Genomic DNA, 25,574 nt, shown 5'->3' on the forward strand with positions numbered 1-25,574 from the left:
TCTTTGGGGTTTTGGATTTGTGAGGGTTTTTTTGGGGGGGAGGGTTGTTGAGACAGAGTCTCATGTAGCCCAGGTTGGCCTTGAACTCCTGATTTCTCCTGCCTTCCCAAGTGCTGAGGTTACAGGCATAGGTCATCACACTGGGCTAGAGCTGAGCTTTTTAAAAATTCCCTATCTTGGGGCTGGAAAGATGGCTCAGCAGTTAAGAGCACTGACTGCTCTTGCAGAGAACCCAGGTTCAATTCCCAGCACCTACATGGCGGCTACGAACCATCAACTCCAGTTCCAGGGAAATCTGAAGCCTTTTTCTGACCTCCACGGCATTGCACACATGGGTGCACTCACATACATCCAGACAATACATGCATACACATAAAATAAAAATAATAAATTTTAAAAACAATTTTAATTAAAAAAAAAATTCCCAATCTTGAGCCTGGCAAGATGACTCAGCAATTAAGAGTACTAGCTACTTTTGCAGAGGACCTGGGTTTGGTTCTCAGCACCCATATGGGGGCTCACAAGTGCCTGTATCTCCAGTTCCATAGGATCCAACGCCCTTTTCTGGTCTCCACAGGCATTGCATGACATAAGTGCACTTATATGCATGCAGGCAAAGCATTCATACACATAAAAATTTTTAAATAAATTAATTTTTTAAAAATTCCCTATCTTGTTTGTCAATATACAATGAACTAGGTATGGAAAATTTTTAAAAATCTCCTTTTGTCAGAAAGATAGAGGCTGAAAAAACAAATAACTTACCCAAATTGGTAGGCCGAAGTGGTATGCTTGAATACCAGATGTCTGCCTTCAAATCCATCCAGTGCTTTTCCCACTAATAGTGGCTGCTTAGAGCACTGGATAAAGGCTGCCTTTCTTAGCTCAGTGACACCTGTGAAGCAGTTTCTACTCTTGAGTGGTTACCAGCAGTAGAAAGAAAAAGAAAGGAAAAAGAGTAGAGACAGAATGATAGAGATGGAGGTAGACCACAATTGCCCCTTTTGTGGGAAACAAAGTGCTTGCCTAATGGCCCCCAGTGGCACATGTGTTCACTGTTGTGTGTGCTTTTCCCAGGTATCATTGACAGCACTGTTGGAGACCAGCGCCAGGTAGTGGCTGTCACTGGTGATGGAACAAATGATGGACCCGCTCTAAAGAAAGCAGACGTTGGTTTTGCCATGGTAAGTTCACCAGAGTCTAGAAAGTCTCCTTCTCCATCAGGACAGACTTCTGCTTCCTGTGCCTTCACGTCCTGTGTGCTCTTCTCCCCAACTGCATGTGAAAAAATAGATGATGTCAGGAGGAGAAGTCACAAAGCTCCTTACCTAGGAAAATAAAGGCACTTTAAACTTGATTATGAGCATGGTAATGTTGGCTGCCTAGGCAAATTACAGGAAACTCAGGTTCCACATAGAATGTGCACTACAGAATGCGTTCAGTACTGTGCTGAACCACAAGCATCAGAGTCACTTGGAATGTTCGTTTAAATTAAAAAATTCCAAAGGAGCACCTTGATTCACTAGGGTAGGATGTGTACTAAAAGTGTTTGGGGAGTTTGTTTTGGTTTGGAGTTTTTGTTGGTGATAGTAGTGGTTTGTTTGATATTTGTTGTAAGCATACCAGTTGGTTCTGATGTTCAAAGAAGTTAGTCCCCAGAGTGCAGAGTACATCCTCGCATATAAGCAGCTAAGTGCTAAGCCTCTTGTACAAACTGAACTGTTGTTGGGCTTTAAGCAATAGACTTTAGGAAATTTAAGAAGTAATATACGGGACTGGAGAGATGGCTCAGCAGTTAAGAGCACTGACTGCTCTTGCAGAGGACCCGGGTTTGATTCCCAGCACCCACATAGCGGGTACGAACTGTCCATAACTCTGGTTCCAGGGGAATCTGAAGCCCTCTTCTGACCTCTGCAGCATTGCATGGCATGGGTGCACTCACATACATGCAGGCAATACACTCATACACATAAAATAATAAATAAAAATTTTTTTTAAAAAAAGAAATAATATATATTAGCCAGGTTTGGTGGTAAATACCCATCATTTCAACACTTGGGAGGTTGAGGTGGGCAATTCCAGGCCAACCTAGATACATAGCAAGGCCCTATCTCAAAAAGAAAAAAGTAATCTATGTTAAGGAAGCCCCCTTTTAAAAACCAGTTTTTATTCTTAGAAACTTTAAGACTATGCCGAAGGGGCCTGCAGAGATGGCTCAGTGGTTAAGAGCACTGATTGCTCTTGCAGAGGACCTGGATTCAGTTCCTAGCACCCACATGGTGGCTAACAACCATCCCTAACTCCAGTTCCAGGAATTTGACACCCTCTTCTAGTTTTGCATGATGTGGGTGCATCTGCACACACATGCAGGCAAGACACTCATACACATAAAAAATAAAAATAAATTAAAAAAAATTTTTAAGAACATGCCAAAGTAGTTACAATCCCCATGGATCTGTCACTCAGCTTCACTACTGACACTTGGCCCATCTTGTTTCACAGACACTCCTCACCCTCTACCCCTCAACCCCACCACCAGGAGCTTCCTATGTCTCCAGCTGAATTATTTTGGAACCAATCTAAGACATTATGTCCTTTTATCCATAAAAATCTAAATATATGCTGAGCATGGTGGCATACACCGTCAATCCTAGCACTTGGGAGGCAGAGGGAGGAGGATCTCTGTGAGTTTGAGGCCAGGCTGGTCTACACAGTGAGTTCCAGGCCAGCTAGGGTTACAGGGAGATTCTGTCCCAAAAAGACCAAAAAAAAAAATTGAATATATATCTCTGAATAATATATATCAATAATACATGTATAAAGAGGGCTGGAGAGATTGCTCAGTGGTTAAGAGCACTGCTGCTCTTGCAGAGGACCTGGGTTCGATTCCCAGCACCCACATGGTGGCTACAAACTGTCCTTAATTCCAGTGCCAGGGAAATCCGAAGCCCCCTCCTGACCTCCGTGGCATTGCATGACACGGGTGCACTCACATACATGCGGGCAATACACTCGTACCCATAAAATAAAAAAAAATTTTTTAAGTATAAAGAATCCCTTTATTTTTTAATGATTTATTGAGAATTTGATACATGTATATAAGGTATTTTGAGCAAATCAATGCCCACTCCCTCCCCTCCAGTTCCTCCCATATCTCCCCATCACTTTTTTTCTGATAATTTCATGTACTCTTTCTTTTTGTTTTTTTGAGTTTTTTTTAATATGGGGCTTTTTGCTACTCTAACATTCCCCCCCTCTGAAGGGTTAACCCTAAAACCTTTTAAGGATTAGATAAGAGCATATTCCATTCCTGTGGTTTTTTTAAATTTTCCATAATCTTTGCTTGAGCAGTACAGTTCTTCAACTTTATCCTCCACTGTTGATACTGTTTTCCATTTCATTCATTCTAGTGGTGAGGCTTTCCCTTGTTTCAAGTTGGCTTATTGAGTTTTGCACTTCCTTCTTCATTTCTGCCTGAGTTTTCTTCAATTTTTCTCTCTTTTGTGAATTCATTCAGAAGTTTATCCTTATCTTCTTTTAGTTCTTTATTTGTTTGTTCGTGTGTTCTTTAAATTTGTTGAATTCCTTGATCGTGTTTATGACATTTCTTTTAAATTCTGTGTCCTGGGTTATCTCTAGGGGGTTCTCCTTGTAGAACTCTTCTACAGGAGGTAGAGTTTGGTGGGGACATAGTGTTTTGGTTTCCATTTTGTTATTCTTTTGTTGTGATCTTGGCATGTGAATTTCTTTTGTTGTTTGTGATTGTGATATGAGAATTAAGTTGAAGTTTGCTTCTGTTTGTATTATTGGTATGCCTTGGTCCTTTTCTTATTGGTTGTGTAAATCTGGTTGGTCCAGGTTTCAGGTTCTCTCAGGTTTTATTTTGGAGGGAGTTGATGGCTTCAGGTCAGCTACTCAGGAGCACCCACGGAAGCCCAATTCAGGTTCCAGTCAGGTACACTCAGGCTTCCTTCTAAGGTTTGTGTCCCTACTAGCGGGAACCCAGAGCAAAATTTGGGAAGTTCCCTAAGGAGGGAGCTGATTTTGAGACTCTCAGGAGATCTGCTGAGTTCTCAGCCCCTATGCCAGGGGGAGGTCAGGACAAGCACTCTCTGGAGGTCTGCTAAGATCTCTGCCTTATCCTACCAAAGCCAGAGGTCTGCCCAGGAGCCTTGGGAGGGGCCTCACGTAATCCTAGTTAGGGGGTTGGGTACCACACAATTAGGGAAAGCTCACCACCACCACTACATGGAGGCAGGATGGGGCGCTCTCAAGCAGTCCACTCCTTTCTCAGCCCCTATGCCAGAAGGAGGCCAGAACAGCACTCTCGGGCAGTCTGCTGAGATCATAGCCGCTACACCGGCCCTCTCAGGCTGTCTGCTCAGATCTCTTATTTTTGTCTTTTGAGGTAGGGTCTCTCTGTAGCCCCAGCTAACCTGGAACTCACTATGTAGTCTGGGCTGGCCTCCATCTCACAGAGATCTGTCTGCCTTTGTCTTCCGAGTACTAAGATTAAATTTGCACTACCACACCCAGCTACATGTGTAAGAATCTTAATGCAGTTTTCTCATGACAAAATTGACAATTCCTTACTATCCTTCAAATTCTAATAAGGATCCTATTTCCCCACCTGACACATCAATGTCTTTAAAGCTTATTTGTGTAAGTCATAATCCAAATAAGATCCACTCATTGTGATTGTCTGATGCATCTCTAATGTCTGAATCCCTAACTTTGGCTCTTAAAATGCACTCCACCTTCCACTGCACCAGCAGGTACCTGAAAACCTTAGGAAATGCAGATTCTCAGACACTGCCCAGATCTATCATGTCAGGAAAGCCTGGAGTTGGAGGCGCAGTGGTCTGTTTTACAAGCCCTCTGAGATCCTAATGTGCCCTAGTGTTTGAGAACCACTGACTATAACGTCCTGTGTTCCCAAAGGTGTAGATTTACTAGAAGAACTAGTAGAACTCGGCATACACCCTCGGTGTACACATGGATGGCTGAGATTTATTACAAACGTGTGGCAAGGATACAGTTAGATCACAAGAGAAAAAGATACCATCTGGATCTAGAGGAATCCACTTGAAGTCTCCATGTGCTTTCCCTAGCAGGAGGATAGTCATTCTTTCACATTTGCAGAAATGGAGCAAATGTGTGTGACGCTCCTGCCTGGGAGGCCCATCCCAGTCAGCTCCCAAAGCTTTCATTAAGACTGGCCTTTTGGGAACCTTCTGCTGACACATACCAATCCAGAGTCCCAGAAGGAAAGTAGGTGTTTGATATAAACCAGATTATTTCAGCACAGTCTACGAAGTATGTCCAGCCTGCAGCCAACCCAGGTCATCAGATCTGCAGAGCACAGCCAAGGATAGCTACAAATGAGGCCCAGCATAAAATTGTAAACTTACTTAAAATATTATTTTTGTGAGTTTTGTTTTGTTTGTGACTATATTGTGCCCCTTTCAAGTGTGAACTTTGTAGGTGACAGTGTTGTGTCACAATGTCAAAAGGTTGGAAAACACCTGGCAGAACGAGCTAGTGAGCTGCCCTTCTCAGTTAACTGCTGACCAGGAGTGTTCTGAGAGCCAAGTTTCCAGGAGCTAGCCAAGGCCAACCTTGCAAACAGGCCTTTCTAAGGATAGCAGTATCAGGTCCGCTATGTTAAGATTTTTGCTCAGTTCCATTCCATCTTTTTCCTATTTTATTTCGAAGGAACTGGATTTATTGACTGCATAGACTATTCCTACAGTGCCAGTTTTGTTAATTATTTTTCTATAGTTTCCTTTAATGTGTCTGGTTCCTTTTTTGTTTGTTTTGTTGGCATTTTTTTTCTTAGTGGGGGCGGAGGGGGGTCATACATGCACATGTGTGCCTGCCTGCCAAGACATACATATAGAGGTCAGAAGACACCTTTCAGGAGTTGGTTATCTCCTTCTACTATGGGAGAGTGAGCTCAGGTCATCAGGATTTGCACAGCAAGTGCTTTTTTTGAGACAAGGTCTCACTATATAAGCCGGGATTGTCCTGGAACTTGCTATGTAGACCAGGCTGGTTGTGATCTCACAGAGATCTGCCTGCCTCTGCCTCCTGAGTGCTGGGATTAAAGGCATGCACCACCATACCTAGTGCTTTTTTCTTTTTCCCCTCCTTTTTTCCTCATTTGATGTTTTGAGATATAGTCTAGCTTTCACCTCAGTCTGTAGCCCAGGCTGACCTCAGTCTCAAAGCAATCCTTCCTCAGCTTCCTGAGTACTAGGATTGCAAGTGTACACCACTATGCCTGGCTGGTCCCTTGTATTTTCTATAAATTAGTTTTAGAAGCAATCAAATTCTAGATACTTCCTTTCATTGGGGGTTGAAAATGATAGTATTCTGATTTTATTTATTAACTTGAATACTTAAAAGGAAAGAGACCTACTTCCCTTCACCATCTGTTTCTTTGTGGTTCAGTTCCCACATGAAAGGAAAATTAAATGCTTAATTCTTTTCCTATTCTTAACCAGTTTTCAAATTAATGAGTTGAATTTTTCAGATCCTTCAAAACTAACCAATGGGTTGTTTTAGTGTTTCGATTTGGTTTGATTTTTCTGTTTTCTCTTTTATTTTTTATTTTTTTATTTATTTATTTATTTATTTATTTATTTATTTTGGTCTTTTTGAGACAGGGTTTCCCTGTAGCCCCAGCTGTCCTGGAACTCACTATGTAGATCAGGCTGGCCTTAAACTCATAGAGATCTGCCTGCCTCTGCCTCCCGAGTGCTGGGATTACAGGTGCACGCCACCACACCCGGTTAAATTAATTCATTTTTATTTTATGTGTATGAGTGTTTTGCCTACATGTACATAGGTGCATCACATACATGCAATGCCCACAGAGGCCAGAAGAGGGCTTTGGAGCGTCTGGAACTGGAGTTACAGATGGTAGTTAGCCACCATATGGGTGCTGAACCCAGGTCTTCTTCAAGAGCAACTAGTACTCTTAACCAATGAGCCATCCCTCTAGTCCACTGGTACCATTGTTTTGATGCTCAGGATTGATCGTCATTAGGTAGGCGAGGCCTCTTCAGGATTTCTGGGTCCTTTCGATGCAACCCAAGATGCCTTAATCATCTTCTTGGTTTTTTTGCCTGGTAGGATGCTGCAGAGACACTGTTCTTTTCTTATCACAGGTCTGGCATCATCCATTTCTCATTTTAGTGAGAAGTGTATTAGGAAACACAGTCAGAGCATGAGGGCGCTGCTTCCCCCTGAGCACAGTGTCACTTCCAGGGGACAACCACGCTAAGAAATGGACATTTATGTCTCGGTTTTGTTTTCATTTTTGTTTTTAAGATAAAATGCTTTCTGATTTGATGTTAATATTTCTAACTCAAATTTAAAATTTATTTCTAATTTCCTACTTTATGTCTAACTTCTTTCATTTTATATTTGTAGTTATTAATTTAAAATTGTGATTCCTGGTGGTATTAATGTAATCATTTACTTTGTCTGAGAACATCTGTAATAGTTTTAAAATAACAAAAAATTAGATTATTACTGGGGGCTGGAGAGATGACTCGGTGGTTAAGAACACTGGCTGTTCTTGCAGAAGACCCGGGTTCGACTCCCAGAACCCACATGGCAGCTAATAACTGTCCATAACTCCAGTCCCAGGGAATCCGACAACTTCTTCTGACCTCCACAGGCATTGCACGACACGGGTGCACTTACATGCAGACAATACATACATAAACATAAAAAATAATAAATAAAATTTAAAAAAATAAAAAATAATTACTAAAAACATTCCTTTTTTTTATACAGTCTATGAACCAAGGCTGACTTCAGTCGCACTATGTAGCTCATGAAAGCCCTCAAACTCACAATCTCCCTGCCTCAACCTCCCGAGTACTGAGATTACAGGCATGTGCCTCCATACCTGACTAGATATTTTTCTTTTTTGTTGTCGTTATCTGTTTGTTTGTTTTGATTGTTTGACAGTTTTGTACATGTATATATAAATATTTTTATAGTTTTTTTAATGTTTTTTTTGTTTTTTTTTAGGGGGTGTTGTGTTTTTGTTTTTTGAGACCGGGTCTCCCTATAGTCCCAGCTGTCCTGGAACTCACTATGTAGACCAGGCTGGCCTTGAACTCAGAGACATCTGCCTATCTCTGCCTCCTGAGTGCAGAGATTAAAGGCTTGTGCCACCACACCCAGCTTTTTTAAGTTTTTTATTTGGGGCTGGAGAGATGGCTTGGTGGTTAAGAGCACTGACCCAGGTTCATTTCCTAAAACCCACATGGCAGCTAACAACCATCCATAACTCCAGTTCTAGGGGAATCTGACGCCTTCTTCCTCAGGCATTGCATAATATGGGTGCACTTACACATGCAGGCCATACACTTATACACATAAAAATAATAAATAAAATATTTTTTAAAGTTTTATTTGTATTTTATGAGCATTTTGCCTGCATGTATGTAAGTGGATCATATGTGTGTAGTGTCTGAGGATGCCTGGAAGAGGGTGTTAGATCCCCTGAAACTGGAGTTACAGATGGTGGTTAACCACCTTGTGGGTGCTAGGAACTGAACCTGGGTCCTCTGCAAGAGCAGCCAGTATTCCTAACCGCTGATCCATCTCTCCAGACCTCCCAGTTTTTTGTTTTGTTTTGTTTTTATCCTTAGCTACGTCTTACTAGGAATGCATCATCGTTAGTAAAAAGCATAATTTTTTTAATAAAAAATACCAAAAACCCATTTTGACTATTTTTCTTTTATACAGTTGTGTTTTTAATTTAATTTTGTGTTGTGGTTAAACAAAATAGTTTATTCTAAGTAAGCATACAGAGCAAGGTTGGGTCTGGAAGTCTGACTTCTGTCCTTGTGGTGCTCATCCTGTTGCCCCGCCTTAGAAAACTTGTTTCCTTACATTTTTGGTTTATTCTTCTCTTGCTTCTTTAAAATGTAGTTACATACAGTGTGTTCTAGTCCATCCCCTTAGGTAAGTGATAGCATACTCTATGTTCTTTTCCACCTTGCCTTTTTGATTTGACAGCATAGCCCAAAGATTATCCCAAGTAGGAAGTAGAGACAAACACACCACCCCTCTTGTTTCTTTTTACAGAGCTTCAGATGCCAGAATATAACTGTATTGAGGATTTTGTTTTTTCTTGAGGCTAAACCTTTTCTGTCACCCCAGCTAACCTCAAACTATCTACCCTCCTGCCTTTGCCTCCCACGTTTTGGAATTATAGGTGTGTTACCAGGCTCCACTGTAGACATTTTTGATGAGGAAACTGAATTATATTGTGTTTTTTTGTTGCTGTTTGTTTATGAGACGGTCTCACTGTATATCCCTGAATGGCCTAGGTCTTGCTTGCAAACGTATCTCTGCCTCCTGAATGCAAATTATATGGTCTTTTTCTACAGTCATTTGTTGGACTAGAGAGATGCTCTTGCAGAGGACCCAGTTTCAATTCCCAGCACCCACATGGTGGCTAACAACCGTCCATAACTCCAGTTCCAGGGGATTTGACTCCCTCTTCTCACCTCCACAGGCATTGAAGGACATGGGTGCACTCACATACATGCAGGCAATACACTAATTCACATAAAATAAAAATAATAAATAAAATGCTTTTTTAAAAATAGTCATTTGCTGCAAATTAGATAGTAAAATAATACTACCAAGTAAAAAGAAGAATCTAGTACATACCCGGATAAAGAGTAAGCTTCTGGAGCTGGAGAGATAGCTCAGCACTTGAACACTTACTGCTCCTACAGAGGACCTGAGTTTGATTCCCAGCTCCCATGTCAGGTGGCTCACAACTACCTGTAATTCTAGGTCCGGGGGATCCAGTGCTCTCTTCTGGCCTCCACAGATACCTACACACATGTGCATACACACACACCGGCACATACACATAAATAAAAAATAAAACAAATCTCAAAAATAATTTCTTAAAAAAAAAAAGAAGAAGGAGAAGAAGCTCCTGTAGGTTAAAGGATCTGCAAGATGTGTAGTAGAAATATGGTCTGGGGCCAGACATGGTGGTGCAAGCCTTTAATCCCAGCACTTGGGAGGCAGAGGCAAGCAGATCTCTGTGAGTTCAGGGCCAGCCTGTCTACATAGTAAGTTCCAGGCCAGCTGGGGCTACAGGGTCTCAAAAAGGTCCCAAAAAAAAATCATGAGGGTTTATATATATAATCATATATATATTTGATAATTCAATTGTGTAGTTCTCAAGGGGGAACTTTGCAAATGATAATGCAATGATGCCACTTTCCCTCAGATTGATACATTCATCAGCTTCATGTCTTTGGGCAGGTCACTGACTTTCACTTCAGTTCCTCCATTTAATTCTAAAGGAATATTAACTCATTGAGTTTTTGTGAATTTTAGAATATATAATATCAGGACTGATAAAATGCATTCTCAATAAATGATGTCCATTACTAATAGGTCATTAAACATAAATGATGCCTATTACTAATAGGTCATTAAACAAACATTTACTGATTCCAGCTCTGTCCTAGCTGCATTCCAAATATTAGAAAGTAATGAACAGAAACAGATTAAGGGAGGACCATAAGGAGAGAAATTTGAACCCCAGTAATGAAGGAAATGAAGTGAGGAAAGAAGGAAGGAAGGAAGGAAGGAAGGGAGGGAGGGAGGGAGGGAGGGACGAGGGGAGGGAGGGAGGAAAGAAGGAAGGAAGGAAGGAAGGAAGGAAGGAAGGAAGGAAGGAAGGAAGGAAGGAAGGAAGGATGGCTGGCTGGTCTGGTAATGGACATGGTGGCACAGGCCTATAATCCCAGCACTTAGGAAGTAAAGACAGGAAAATCAGCAATCTAAGGCCTTGGCAACATAGTAATTTTGATGTTAGCCTGTACTGCATGAGACCCTGTCTCAAAGAAGAGAAGGAAGAGAAGGAGGAGGAGGAGGACGACGATGACAACAACTACAATGACATATGGACTGGGGATGTTAGAGATTGTTGCACAAAGCAGCTAGGATTTAATTGAATTAGATATTAAAGATAGGCAGGATTTAAATAGATGGTGGAAGAGAATGTTTCAGGCTTAGGAAAATGATGGGAATAAAATCTTAGATTCTGAAAATAGATGAGAGTTTCAGGGTGTTTTTTAAGAGCATGTTGGGACACGAATCTTGGGTCACTGTGAGGACATGGACTGTTGGCCTAGAAAGCTTCAACCACTGATGTATCTATGCAGGAGTTTTCCATGGGTCCCCAGTGACAGGATTTTGAGCAAGGATAGAACATCATGTGCTACCGGACTGCTCCTAGAACAAATGCAGTGTTTCTGAAAGGTGTGGGGGAGATGTGGCCTGAAATCAGATAATGGTAATGAAAGAAATGTAAGAATTTGGAGGTGGGATAGATAACACTTATCCCCTACCTTTTCTTAGTTTTTAAGGTGAGGGGAGTCAGAGGGTAGAGAGAGAGTGCTATTCAATGATGACTAATTCTCATCCGGAGGCAGGAATCCAGCAGTGGTATCAGACCCCACTTGCGTATGTTTCCTACCACCAGGTAACCATGCCATTGATCCAGTTAGCACAGTGAGAGCCCAAGCCAGACTTACACATCAACCAAAAGCACGTCAACCCATTACTTTTTCTCTATGAATTGTGCTGCATTTTCCATCATAAGTGTATCACAACAAAGGGGCAGAGGCAGGGAGGGAGCCTATGTTGCATGTGCACACACATTTCATGTGTGCTAGCACAAGGCACAGAAAGGAGCTCAAAGACAGTGACGCTTCTCTTGGTCACTTTATGGAACTTCTGTGTGTTTAGAAAGATCCTGAACCTGTTCTGTAAGTCCCAGAGTGACTCTTTGGTCTTTTCTGTAGAATGACAGGGGAGTGGGGTCCCTTTATTTTCTGTCATATGACTAGTGTGCCCTCTAGTGCCTGCACATGACTCCTTAAGGGTCAAGAAATAGAGTCTGGGTTCAGAGTGTGCTGTATAAACTCTGCTCTGCCAGTTGCTCACTGTCTTCCTTCCTGTCTTACCTCAGGGTATTGCAGGCACAGATGTGGCAAAGGAGGCATCGGACATCATCCTAACAGATGACAACTTCACCAGCATCGTGAAGGCAGTAATGTGGGGGCGGAATGTGTATGACAGCATTTCCAAGTTCCTGCAGTTCCAGCTCACTGTCAATGTGGTGGCCGTTATTGTGGCCTTCACTGGAGCCTGCATCACTCAGGTTGGGCACAGGTTTAGATGGGAGGGATGTGGCAAGAGCTGAGGACCACTGGGTAGGGAGTATAGAGTGTCTTCCCAGGAGTAAGGACAAAGGTTTCCAAGTACCGCTGGGGCAGTTAGCTGTACAGAGTTCACTGTCTCCTCCTGCTTTATTGAAGTAATAACAATTTACCTACTATTAATTTATCATTTTTGTCAGCCAGTGTGATGTGCACATGTGTGAATTATTTTTGTCCTTTAAAAGCAAGCTTGGGGGCTGGAGAGATGGCTCAGCAGTTAAGAGCACTGACTGCTCTTGCAGAAGACCCAGGTTCAATTCCCAGCACCCACATGGTAGCTAACAACCGTCTGTAACTCTGGTTCCAGGGGATTCTTCTGACCTCCACAGGCATTGCACAACATGGGTGTACTTGTACACATGCAGGCAATATACTCCGTCATACACATAAAAATAATAAATAAAAATTTAAAAGCATTAAAAATTAAGTAAAAGCGAGCTTGGAAGTTAGATATTATTCCCTTACAGTGATGAACCCAAGACTTAAAGAGTTTATATAACTTTGTTATGATCACTTGGTAACTAGGTAACCAATTCGAGGTCTAGTGGCTAGTTAACAACCGTGTAACTCTGGTTCCAGGGGATTCTTCTGACCTCCACAGGCATTGCACAACATGGGTGTACTTGTACACATGCAGGCAATATACTCCGTCATACACATAAAAATAATAAATAAAAATTTTAAAGCATTAAAAATTAAGTAAAAGCGAGCTTGGAAGGTAGATATTATTCCCTTACAGTGATGAACCCAAGACTTAAAGAGTTTATATAACTTTGTTATGATCACTTGGTAACTAGGTAACCAATTCGAGGTCTAGTGGCTAGTGGGAGCTAGGCTACCTCAAAGGAAGCTAGGGCTAGAAAGTGAAGTGGGGTTGGTTTCTGGAGAAAGCTGAAAGGACTGATTCTTCTTCCTACCAGGATTCCCCACTGAAAGCGGTGCAGATGTTGTGGGTTAATCTGATCATGGACACTTTTGCTTCCCTGGCCCTGGCCACAGAGCCCCCTACGGATTCTCTGTTGAAGCGTCGCCCTTATGGCCGAAATAAGCCTCTGATCTCACGTACTATGATGAAGAACATCTTGGGCCATGCAGTGTATCAGCTCACAGTAATCTTTCTCCTCGTCTTTGCTGGTGAGCCACAGCTGGGGGAGGCAGATCAGCTGTTGGGTGCTAGATGTAGGTGGGAACAGAACAGCTAAGAAGAGATGGTAACTACAGTTTAACTCAGTCATGTGGTAGCTGTTACTGTGGCCCTCTCAGAGCCTGCATTACTCAGGTTGGGTGGGGGTTTAGATGGGAGGTATGAGGCAAGGGCTGAGGAACATGGGGAAGGGAGTGCAGGAAGCTGGTGGACTACAAACAGGCAGAATCGCAGCTTGTGAATGCTTCCTGTGTGTCTCCGCTGCACCACTGCAGCGCGCACAGCTTTACATCATGCCAGACATCTAGGAAACAAATGCTGATGGAGTCAACGGAGAGACAAGACCCGATAGGTTGAGACCAGGGCTAACATTTGAAATGTTTTACAAAAAATAAAATGTTTGGGGCTGGAGAGATGGCTCAGCGGTTAAGAACACTGACTGTTCTTGCAGAAGACTGAGGTTCAAATCCCAGCACCCACATGGCAGCTAACAACTGTCTGTAACTCCAGTTCCAAGGGATCTGACTGCCTCTTCTGTCTTCCACGGGCATTGCGTGACAGGGTGCAAAATAATAAATAAAATATTTAAAATAAAATAAAATGTTTAATAGCTAGTGTAACTCCAAAACGGACCAATTAGAATGGACTTTTTCATGGCCAGAAGCCACCAACATGGCTGTCCCAGCATGCTCTGTCTCAGACTGAACCCTATTTGAGACCTCCAACACTTGTCCTGTCCCCACTAGGTGAGAAACTGTTTGACATTGATAGTGGGAGGAAGGCACCGCTCCATTCACCACCTACCCAACACTACACCATTGTTTTCAACACCTTCGTGCTGATGCAGCTCTTCAATGAAATCAACTCGCGGAAGATCCATGGAGAAAAGAATGTCTTTTCAGGCATCTACCACAATGTCATCTTCTGCTCTGTAGTTGTAGGCACGTTCATCTGCCAGGTGAGATTCTGTCTAGACTTGGGGTAGGAGGGCTAGGAAGATGGACTTCAGACACTGGGAACTAGAACTCCCAATGTGCCCAAGAAAAGGACTGGGGAAGTATGGGGACCAAGACTGTGATTAAACACCAAGGTTCCCAGTTTGCTTCCCTTTGCACCTTGTTCTATAATTGACCCCACCCGAGCGCTCCAGTGCAGGTTAGCCTGTTGCCTGCAAATATGACTTTAGAACTCGTTCATGGTCTTTCTAAATATATAGACGTTCCATATAGTGACCAAGAGAAGGGATACTAGCTTCTACCTCCTTTCCATGAAGTATGTGTGCATGTGTGCATGTGTGCTGTCGGCTCCTTCTCTGCCCCTGCCCTTCTGTTCTGAAGAGGCTTATGGCTAAAAATGCTTCATAACTCACAGAGAAGTGTGCTTGGTGCATATGTAGCTGATGTGCTAAGACTGGCTTGGGCTCCTGCTCTGGGGATTGGGGTCAAGCATGGTTGCCTGGTGGTAGAAAGATTGGGCCTCTTCCTTCTTACCCTAGTCAGAGGTACATGTAGCTACAAGGGATTATGAGCAGGCCATACAACTAAAGAACTGCCTCTGGAGGCTGGAGAGGTGACAGCCGTTAAGAGCACTTTCTGCTCTTAACAGAGGACCCCATTTTTGTTCTCAGTACCCACATCAGGCAGCTCACAACTACCTGTGACTCCAACTCCTGGGGATCTGATACCCTCTTTTGTTCCCTGTGGGCACTTGCACACATATGCACTCACACTTACTCACACACACACTCACACACAGGCACACACACACAACACACACAAATTGTTTTTGTCTTTTTGAGACAGGGTCTCACTGTAGCTACAGCTGGTCCAGAACTCACTGTGGAGAACAGACTGGCCTCTATCTCATCACAATCTGCCTGCTTCTGTCTCCCAAGTGCTGGGATTAATGGTGTGTACCACCATGCCTGACCTAACACACATACCATTTTCAAAAAATAAAAATTAATCTTTTTGAAAAAGAGGGCTGATGAGATGGCTCTTGTTGCCAGGCCCAAGGACCCGAGTTTCCGAGTTTGAAAAACTCATGTAAAGGTAAAAGAAGAGAATTGGCTCTACAGAGTTTTTCTTTCACCTCCTCATGCACCCTGTGTGTGTGTGTGTGTGTGTGTGTGTGAGAGAGAGAGAGAGAGAGAGAGAGAGAGAGAGAGAGAATAAACAAACAAACAAACAAACAAACTGGCCCTTGCCTCAGCAAGGCACCTCCCTTACTGTGCCCCATCTTTGATTCCTCCTCTGTAGTGCCTCCCCTCTGTCACCCACTGGCCTCAGTCACAGGAAGCCTCCAGCTTCCTCTGCTCCTGCCATTGTTATGATAGTCACAATAACTGTGTGACTCCCATCAATATACTATATCATGGGGCTGGAGCGATGATGGCTTAGCCCTTAAGAGTGTGTACTGCTCTTGCAGAAGACTCCAGTTTGGTTCTCAGCACCTACATCAGGCAGCTCACAATTGCCTGTAACTCCAGCTCCAAGGGACCCAACACCCTCCCCTGGCTTCCACAGACACCTGCCCTCGCTTACACATAGTCCCTCTCCCAACACACACACATACTTTTTTTTTTTTTAAAGCAGGGCATGATGGTGCACACCTTTAATCCCAGAACTCAGGAGGCAGAGGCAAGCAGAACTCTGAGCTAAAGGCCAGCCTGGTCTAGATAGTAAATTCTGTATCTGGCTCCCTTCTCCACCTCTAGATCTCTTCTTTCCCATTTGCCAGCAAGAAAATCAGGACTTGCCCCACAAAGGCCCTGACTGACTCTCTGTGAGCTGCCTCCCTCATGATGGGTTGCCCTTTGCTCTGTTCCAGATTTTCATTGTGGAATTCGGGGGTAAGCCCTTCAGTTGTACACAGCTCAGCCTGGCCCAGTGGTTGTGGTGTCTCTTCATAGGGATTGGAGAACTTCTGTGGGGCCAGGTGAGTATGATATGCGCTCCTTTGGATTTTCATGGCTGCAGACCTCCTCTCCTCTGAGTGAGATGGGACAGTGACTGCAGACACCCAGCTCCTTGCCTTCACCTTGCCCTCCCCTCTCCTCACCTGTGCTTTCATACTCATTCCAGCTCAGGATCCCAGGTTGGAGTGACCAGTGCCTGCATTCCAAAGGTTTAGGTCCCTTCTCTGCCTTGAGGCTAGAAACCCCCAGCTTCTGAGACAGAAGAGGGACTTTTTCATTGAGTATATGTCATTCTAATGGAGCAGCAATCTGGCCAGGGCCTGCAGGGCTGCTGTGATTCAGAGCTTCCCTGCCTCTTCAGTTCTTCACCATGCTTTATCTGGTTGAACACCCTGCTCTCATCTGAGATAAATCACAAGATCTCTAGAGAAGCCATTTGGTACATGGTTCCAAGCATGGCCTCTGGAAACAACTAGATTTGGAGCCCAGTTCTTTTCACAAGTTGAGTCAGCATGAGCAAGTTACCATTCTGTGCCTCAGTGACCTCAACTTAGGAGAACAGAGTCATCACTAATTGATACTAATTAATAAATTGGCTACTATACCAAAAAAATTTATGACAGTGTCTGCTATCTTGTAAGTACTCAATGAATCTTAATGTGAATTACAATAATATCAGCTTTGCTGAAAATTTCATTCCTTACCTAATAATCATCATTAGCTCTGGCCTGGACTGTCCTTTGCAGATCCCTATCTCTGCTGAAAAAAGCCTTAGTGCCTCACCAGCTGGGTGGCAGAGGCTATTCCCTAACTAGTCCCAGAGAGCTCTCCCTGGGAATGCAGGGTTCCACTAGACCAACTGACTCTTTCTCCCCTCCTCCTAGATGCCTTGCTAATTAATCCCAATCCCAGCTCTCAACCAACATCTCTATACGCTGTTCTGCTTGTTGAAGCCTGCTAACCAGCAGGTCCCTAAACAGTTCTACATTTGAATGAAGCTTGGAGTATTTCATCTACTGTTTGTGAGTGTCTGGAATCTGGCCTCAGGTTTGGCTTATATGGCCTTGGTGCCAGAGAGTGGGTTTTTCATGTGTCTCTCAGCAGCTCCTCCCAAATCCCAAAGCAGAGCTTTAACCTCTTCCCATCCTAAACCTCCTTGTTGCTCATGAAGTTCCTCCATCTCACTGAGTCCTGTCTGCCCTTCATCATTCTTGTAAAGGAGAACTGACTGACAGGTCCTAAGTTCACCCAATGACAAGTTTAGAATTGTGTGGCCAACCTACCTTTCCTGCACCTGCTGTCAGGTCATCTCTGCGATACCTACCAAGTCTCTGAAGTTCTTGAAGGAGGCTGGGCATGGCACTGCTAAGGAGGAGATCAACAAAGATGCTGAGGGAATGGACGAAATTGACCTCGCAGAGATGGAGCTGCGCCGAGGCCAGATTCTTTGGTTCCGTGGCCTGAACCGGATCCAGACTCAGGTACTCTGTGGTGGTTTGACCTCATGCTGGAAGAAGAAATTTCCCCATCATGGGAAAGGATAGAAAGGCAGCCAGTATCCCTCCCCCTTCGTAAGGCTTTCTATGGAAGGACAGCTGTGCTCCTTAGCTGCAGAGTCAACAGGTCAGAGGTCTCTGTGAGACTCTGTTAGGAGGAAGTAGTCAACAGACTGAACCATGGGCCACTAGTCACAGAGTCTTTCAGGTGTGGTTGGTCTTGTAGCCCCCGCCCCCAGGTCTGTTTTTTGGGCTGTCTTCCCACATAAGATCTATTCTAGTACTAGTCCTAACCTGAGAATGGGGAATGTGTAGTCCTAGTACTTCCCTACCTGGAAGGAAGGAAGGAAGAAAGGGAGGGAGGAAGGAAGGAAGGAAGGAAGGAAGGAAGGAAGGAAGGAAGGAAGGAAGGAAGGAAGGAAGGAATAGAGACCCTGTCCTTTAAAAAAAGGAAGGAATAGACCATATCCTAATGCCAGCGTCCTCAGCAGTCACTTAATGTGACTTCCTGCTGCTATTGTAGTAAGAGATGTTCCCTGGAGAAGTCTTGTAAAAGGAAAATCACCCTCTTACATCTTCCTTGTTTGAAATTTAAGGCCATGCTGGGGAATCCGATGATAACGTGGGTATAAACAACAGTCTCTCAAATGCCAGAGTATCTTTTGCAGGATTCAGACTTGCTTCCCCAAAAGGAAGAAGCTATCATTTCTTCTAATCCCTTGCTCTCCTTGTAACCTCTGAAATGGAGTGGAAGCTGCTCTTAAGTCCTCTGCCTGTAGCCCTACAGTGACTTTTTTTTCCACTTTCCACATACCAACCCTAACTACCCTCTCAGTAAGTGGGCTGGCCTAGGCATTGATAATGCTTTGCCTCTGCTCCCACCCCTCAGCTGTTTATTGTTTTATTCCCAGGAGTCCCCATCTGAACAAACTATCAGTGCCGCTCTCATGGGTGCCCTCCTGAGCAAAACCTTTTTCTTCCTCTTAATTGGCTAGAGATTCCCAGAATATTTCATTTTCAAAAATTGGCCTTGAGATGGTTTAGAAATTTTCCTGGCCAACCCCACCTCCTTACTGCACAAGGAATACAAGCAAGCAAATTCTCTAAACCACCTGATAGGAACTCCTCTCGCCTGGGCAAGACCTGATGGAGAAGTGGGAAAGGTCTAGGTAGAAGAACCCTGAAGCTCTGTTCCTTTCTCTCAAGTTCCTCCTCCCAGGAAAGGAACCAAGGAACCAAAGTGTGATGTTCACAGACTGCCTTATGATGTCAAATCCCCACATCTGCCTACCCCACCCTCCACTGAGTCCCTGTAGAACTTGGTGCCTTGACTACCATCTCTGAAGCCCCAATGCTGTCCTTTGGGTTTGCTCTTCTCAAAGTAACCTCTTTGCTTTTCTTCCCTTCAGGATCATCTGCTTCCTCTTCCATGGTGATTTTTTTTTTTTTTTTTTTCCTAGCCAGGACCTATTCCAGTGTCTCCTGGCTCCTTGCCAGTTTTTTCTGGGGAACTGAGATTCACGGACCTTCCTTCCCCTTCACTGCCCATCTCCATTTTCTCAACTATGCTCCTCCGTTTGATCTCACTGCACACAGAGCTCCAGGCATACTTCTTTCCCATTTGGACCTGAATGGCATGAAAGCCTAGCTGGTAGTTCCTGCCTATACTCCCAGCACTCAGGAGGCTAAGGCAGAGGGATTGCTAGTTCCAGGCCAGCCTGGGCTACATAGCTAGATCTTGTCTCAAAAACAAACAAAAACCTAACCTAAGCTCCAAAGGCAGCCTATTAAAGATGTCACTGTCAAGATCCATCCATGCCATTGCAGTGGGTACCTGACTGGGCAGATGAGGCTGAGCATGCTAACTGTATCCTAGATGCCTGAAGCCCCCTTTCCCCTCCACACTGCTCAGCCTCAATAGGTCCTAAGAAATCCCCCTGCCATCTGACTGCTGATCGGATAGTCTACATCATTGTGACATGGGATAGGAGGTTTGCCAGGCCATTGCTCAGTTCTGGTTGGGATTTCCCCTTTCCCTGGTTCTGTCTGAGCAGTTCTTCCCTCTATTAGGGAAAAGTACTAGAAAGCAAATGAGAAATTTGAGGGCTGGAATCTTGGGAAAGTCAACCTGGATGCAATTTCATTGTAGAAGTTGGACCTTGTAACTTTATAAGCACCTAGGAAGGTGTCTCTGAGCCCCTTCTTTGTGGAGTTGGAACCCTCCTTCCAGAGTGCAGTTCTTAGTCCTCTGGAACTGAAAAGTTCATCCTGTGAGGAATGGATGATGTAGCTCAAACTTTGGTCTGGATCTGGAAAACTACCCCTAAATGTTCCATAGCTCTCCCCAAAAGCTTTGTAAACAAGAAGAATCTGACCTGCTTTTCCCATTTCTGGGGATGAAGTCTGAGTAATCGGATCAGCACCTTCCGTGCCTTCCTGGAGTATTTCTAAGAGAATTTGCTCTGATCTATGAAGGAGAAAGGATCTTTTTTTTATTTGTTCCTTATTACTTAGGGGGTCAAGGAAAAGATGGTAGATTGATAAGGCCCTACATCTTGGCCACTGTTGAAAAGTGAATGGTATTAATTGCCTCCATTCCTCAGGAGTAGCAAGCTGTGCTAGGCAGATAGGCAGATAGGCAGAGAGCTACAGCTGCCCAGCACCAGCAGCCAGCCCTCTCGCTCTAACTGCTGAGTTCTTGTCAGCAGTTCTGCCAGACCTGAGAGAAGCTCCAGAGCGTTAAGGCAGTGGAGCGGCATTCTCTCTTAACAGGCCCGGCCAGCAGAGTCCTGAGCTCCAGTGCAGCCAGAGAAAGGGTAGCTCAGAGAAGACACCTCAGCGGAACTAAGCAACTCAGTCTAGTGGCCTTTCCACCATAGCCACTGTGCATGGGCTATTACTCTGCCCGTGTTGTTGTTGTTGTTGTTATCGTTGTTTTTAAAAACACATGAGTTCTTTTCCTGGAAACTGCAAAACTAGGTAGTTGATTTAATTGGTTTAGAGGTTCTTGAGCCTTGAATTTTAGTTGCACATACTTAACTTTCAGTGTGTCAAATTGCCTGTCTAGTTTTGAAGAGTATAAGTGAAAGCAGTGAATGAGCTGCCATTCTCTGTAGCTGTTAGAGGTGGTGGGAGGGGAAAGTTCCTTTACATGGTAAAGGCTTTTAGACACCTGTCCACTCTAAGCTATAAGGGAAAAAAAACTGGATTGTGGTTGGGGGTCTGAATTCCATTGCCAACTGTTCCTTAAGTGAAATGTGTTATACAATTCATGTTTCCCCTTCTCTTCAGCATTACTCTAGGTAGAGGGAGTAGCTCTCTTGCTTTCCAACCCCCTTCCCCAGGCCTCCATGACCCTGTCTTCCTCTTCCTTCCCTTCTCTCTGACTATGGAGCAAAGCTGTCTCACTCTCTGATTCTTTGCAGATCGAAGTAATTAACACATTCCAGACTGGAGCCTCTTTTAAGGGAGTCCTAAAGCGACCGAGCGTGAGTCAACACCTTGATGTAAAACTGGCTCCTAGCTCATCCTATGCAGCTGGTGCACCAGTCAAATCTTCCCCCACCACCTCTGCTGCCGTTTCATCTCCTATGGGCAGTGAGTGATAGTCTGTTACAATGCATGATTTGCTAAAGCAACCACAAGAGAGCACGTGGCATCCACTTTAAGCACGTGGCATCCACTTTAACCAACTGTGGTTACCTTTTCTTTCATTTTTTTTCCTTTAATCTTTTGACTTAAGAGAGGAAAAAACAAAAATGCCCCTGAAAACCAGGCTGTGCATCCTTTCAATTTTTAATGTTGGAAAGCTATTAAACCTCAACTATTTTAAAGGCAATAATCGTGTTTTCTGATTGTTCCTCTGCATTGCTTGTTTCTTCTTTTCCTGGGTTTTTGTTATTGTTCTGCTTTGGCTTGTATTTTGTTTGCTTTGCTTTGTTTGTGTATGTTGTTGTCCCTCTCCTCCCCGCTTCTTCTGAGTCTAAACTGTGCCTCCTAAGCTTAGATGTGAGCTTAGCCCCAATGAAAATTTGGGAAACCTCTTTACTTGGGGGCAAGGGAGTCTCCGCCCATGAGTCCTTCACCAGGGCCTGTTCTAACTGAGCCAATAGTAAACTTGCTCAATAATTAGAGTCCATTTGGCCACCATCTCACTGTTAGCTGGCAATAAAAGTTGTAACTAGATTGGAGAAAGTAATCCAAACTTTGTTATCTTACCTCTCAGAGATGACTTTAAATCAAACTCTAAGAACCAATTAATTCACATAAGAGAGGAGAAATATAATGAAGAAACTGATTTTTTTTCTTCACTTACTAAAACTTTAGGCCTATGTGGTGGCACATGGCTATAGTCCTCAGCACTCAAGACTAGGAGTCTAGGAGTTTCTGAAGAGCTACCCTTTTTCTCAGCCTCTCACCTAGTTTGATCACTCACCAACCAGCCCTTTGTTTCTTACTTTGCACATTCAGTTTGAGGAAACCCTGTCTTGCCAGACTTTGAATTCGCATGCTACCGGTTTTCAGCCTACGGCTTGCTGCTCTAACTGGTAGATTATTGGAGTCTTGCTGATGCCTTCCTATTTCTGGTCATTTTACCTTCCCCAAATTGAAGCAGAGAAGAGGCAGTCAGTACAGTGTCTGGTGAGGAAAGGGCTCCTCCACCATCACACTTGCATATTATGGTCTTAAATACCTGAGTGCCAGTCCATCCCTTCCTCCCCATGTCCAGCCCTAGGTCAGAGAGTAAAGAATAGTTGCATTGCCTATGGTTCACATGGCTGTGAACTGGCAGACTTTCCAGGCTTAGATTTGTTTTTACCTTTTAGCTAACCATACTGGTATGAGGACGGGGTGGGAGTAGGAGTGATAGTGATACGCACTATTTTTTTAGGCCCAAAGGCAGGCAAGAAAGCACTAAATAAATATTGTCCTGTGATATCAACAACTCTTACTCTAACCCTTCCACAGTCCTCCCTTACTCCTTTCTCTCTCCTAGTGCTGCCATCCCCTTCTAACTAGTTTCTGTCCCGCTTAATCATCACTCTGTCTGATAGAAAGTGTTAGTGTCCCAGGTTTTAATGGCAGAATACAAAGCCCAGTGGGCTCTTGCAGAGAGGCTGATGTAGAAGATGGACCCTGAGTCCCCAGAAACTAGGGCCTGTTCTAACTGAGCCAATAGTAAACTTGCTCAATCATTAGAGTCCTTTTGGCCACCTTTCTCTAGCTTGCCTTCGAGGTCCCTCTTTCCCATTCCAGAGCGTCAGTGATTTCAACTCTACGTCCAAAGTCCCTAAGACAGATCCCTAAGGCTTCCTTCTGGAGGGAGGCGCCATGACTTCCCCTGGCACCTGGAAAGGGAGCAGAAAAGGACAGAATTGGAGTAGGGAAATGGCACCTTCATCTGACTGCACTGAGCTCCAGAGCGGCCTCCACACACACTTTGGGCTCCTGTGTCATGAAGGAGCCTTCAATCAGCCCCACAGGAAACACTTCCCAGAGGTTTTGAGAAATGTTTAAGGGGGGGAGTGTTGGCTGGCTAAGCAGAGAGTGTGACTTTCCCTCACATCTGCCTCATCAGCTGTGCTTTGTCCCCACACACTGCTCACACCCAAGACACTGTGCTCCAGTCAGTGAGGAGGCTAGCCTTGGGCCAGTGGGAGATAGGCTATGTGATTGTCCATCAGTGTGTGTTCTCTGAGCCAGTGTAGGAGTTGAACATTCTGACCTAGCATGGTGCCTCTACCCTTGCCCGAAGCCCCTGGGTCACATAATGCTCCCTAGCTCCCAGCTCCTCCCCATTTGAGCTTCCCTTACAAATAACTGGTTCCCTTTAGTCTCCAGGAGTCGAATAATCTAGCTAGATGATTGTTTCCCCATTCTTTCCACTTGTCCATCCCTCATTTACTTTTATCTCATTTGTTTGTCCATGACGTTGTTGTTAGTCACCCTAACAGATGAGAGGAAAAGCCAGCAAGCCAGGCTCATGACTCACTTCAACCCTAATTTTCAAGTATCAACTTTTTATATTTATAGTGGCTTTCACATATAATTGTTGCAGTAAGGTAATCTAGTTGCTTATAAACTAGAAGCCAGAAGTTTTGTTTTGTTGTTTTGCTTTGGTTTGGTTTTTTTGGTCTTTTTTGAGACAGGGTCTCCCTATAGCCCCAGCTCGCCTGAAACTCGCTATGTAGACCAGGCTGGCTTTGAATTCAGAGATCTGCCTGCCTCTACCTCCCAAGTGCTAGGATTAAAGGCGTGTGCCTCCACACTCAGCTGAAGCCAGAAGTTTTTAAAAAATCATCAATCGAGAAGACAATGGACTAGTGGTATAAAGATACCTGCTCTTCTATAGGAGTGTAAGGAGTTTTTTGTTGGTTTGTTTTTTTTAATATTTTTATTTTATGTGTATGTATGTATTGCCTGCATGTAGGTAAGTGTACCCATGTCGTACAATGCCCGAGGAGGTCAGGAGAGGCTGTCAGATCCCCTGGAACTGGAGTAACAGACAGTTGTTAGCTGCCGTGTGGGTGCTGGGATTCGAACCTGGGTCTTCTGCAAGAACAACCAGTGTTCTTAACCGCTGAGCCATCTCTCCAGCCCCCAGGAGTGTAAGGAGTTTTAAGACCTCAAAGGCAGAAGAAAATACTATGTTATATACCTTCCAAGGAGGAGTGGTTTGGAGCCTGTCCCTTGGCGAGTGTATCTATACCATAACCAAGGAGATAGCACTGAGTTTGACCTCACTTAATCCAAGTTGTCTTGTTCAAAGATTTTATTTAAATCATAGAAGACTTAGAACCACCTGATGGTTAGATGGAGACTCTGTTCTGCCTAATATCACCAAGATTTAGAGCAAAGGCAACCTGACTGGTGAAGGTCACTGTCAGGTGGGCAGCATAGCCATTGAAGGATAGAATGCAGGCCCTGACTGTTCCACAAGTTTCCAGATTCAGATGCCTTGATTCTTCCTATGCTTGAGGTGTCGATTTGACACTATTGACAGAGTCCTTTGCCTTCCAAGTTCTAAGCACTCCAATCTTGGGTAGGCCTGTGGCCTGTGGAGGAGAGAGACCTGGTAGGAAAAGCCTTAGCCAGTAGAGGCTCTGTCTCCTCCAGAGAAGAGAGACCCATAGTTCTAATGGTAAAGCTACTGTGATAAAGTGACAAGAGGCACTGGGCAGGAAACCCAGCGGGTTTATTTGACTGACCCTTTTTGTGCTACTACATCCGCATTCTTGCCTCTTCTCCAGAAATATATTTTTTGCTTACGCAGCAGGGAAATGAAAGAGCCCCTCTTACCCCAACATCCATTCCTCCTTCTTAACCTCCCCACCTTAACAGCTTCTGCATTAGTGCCATTTCTTTCCCAAGGGAAGAATTTCTTAACAAAACTAGGATTGGACCCCTCCCCTAAACAAGAGCTGTCCTACGACCATTTATCTTTCCCTGACCTCCCTCTCTGGTCTCTGTGGCATCAGACCCTGCCCCACACCCCACCCCAATTCTACCAGCCTAGGTTCTAAGTCACACTTCAGTTTAGGAATGTACCATTGTCAAGAGATGCTGCCTGTGGATAAGCAAAAGCTGCTCCCAGGGACCAGGACTGATTTCTGTTGGTTTCCTCCTCAAGACTCCTGATTGACTGAATCCCTTCTTTTGTGTGTGGTGGAACAAAGGCTGGTAAGGGTGAAGTGCTGCCCCCTTCGCCCAGCAACACTGCAATATGTTTTCCTTTC

General features: G+C 44.2%; 1 protein-coding gene across 5 annotated transcripts in view; it reads left to right on the top strand.

Annotated features, from left to right (window-relative positions):
- The window catches only part of Atp2b4 (ATPase plasma membrane Ca2+ transporting 4), a 102,001-nt gene that overhangs the window by 71,040 nt on the left and 5,387 nt on the right, over positions 1 to 25,574 (top strand). For 2 of the 5 annotated variants that reach the window (XM_008830359.2, XM_029562188.1), the window contains 7 exons: positions 1,078 to 1,184; positions 12,032 to 12,223; positions 13,202 to 13,415; positions 14,172 to 14,383; positions 16,255 to 16,362; positions 17,647 to 17,823; positions 21,264 to 21,435. In XM_008830359.2, coding sequence (XP_008828581.1) covers positions 1,078 to 1,184; positions 12,032 to 12,223; positions 13,202 to 13,415; positions 14,172 to 14,383; positions 16,255 to 16,362; positions 17,647 to 17,823; positions 21,264 to 21,435 — 1,182 coding nt within the window. The remainder of the gene's footprint in view (positions 1 to 1,077; positions 1,185 to 12,031; positions 12,224 to 13,201; positions 13,416 to 14,171; positions 14,384 to 16,254; positions 16,363 to 17,646; positions 17,824 to 21,263; positions 21,436 to 25,574) is intronic. The other 3 variants (XM_017797457.1, XM_029562187.1, XM_008830360.2) reach the window with 2 other exon arrangements.

The sequence above is a fragment of the Nannospalax galili genome, unplaced genomic scaffold, assembly GCF_000622305.1.
Source record: "Nannospalax galili isolate Female #2095 unplaced genomic scaffold, S.galili_v1.0 scaffold113, whole genome shotgun sequence".
In the NCBI taxonomy this organism is placed as follows: Eukaryota; Metazoa; Chordata; class Mammalia; order Rodentia; family Spalacidae; genus Nannospalax; species Nannospalax galili.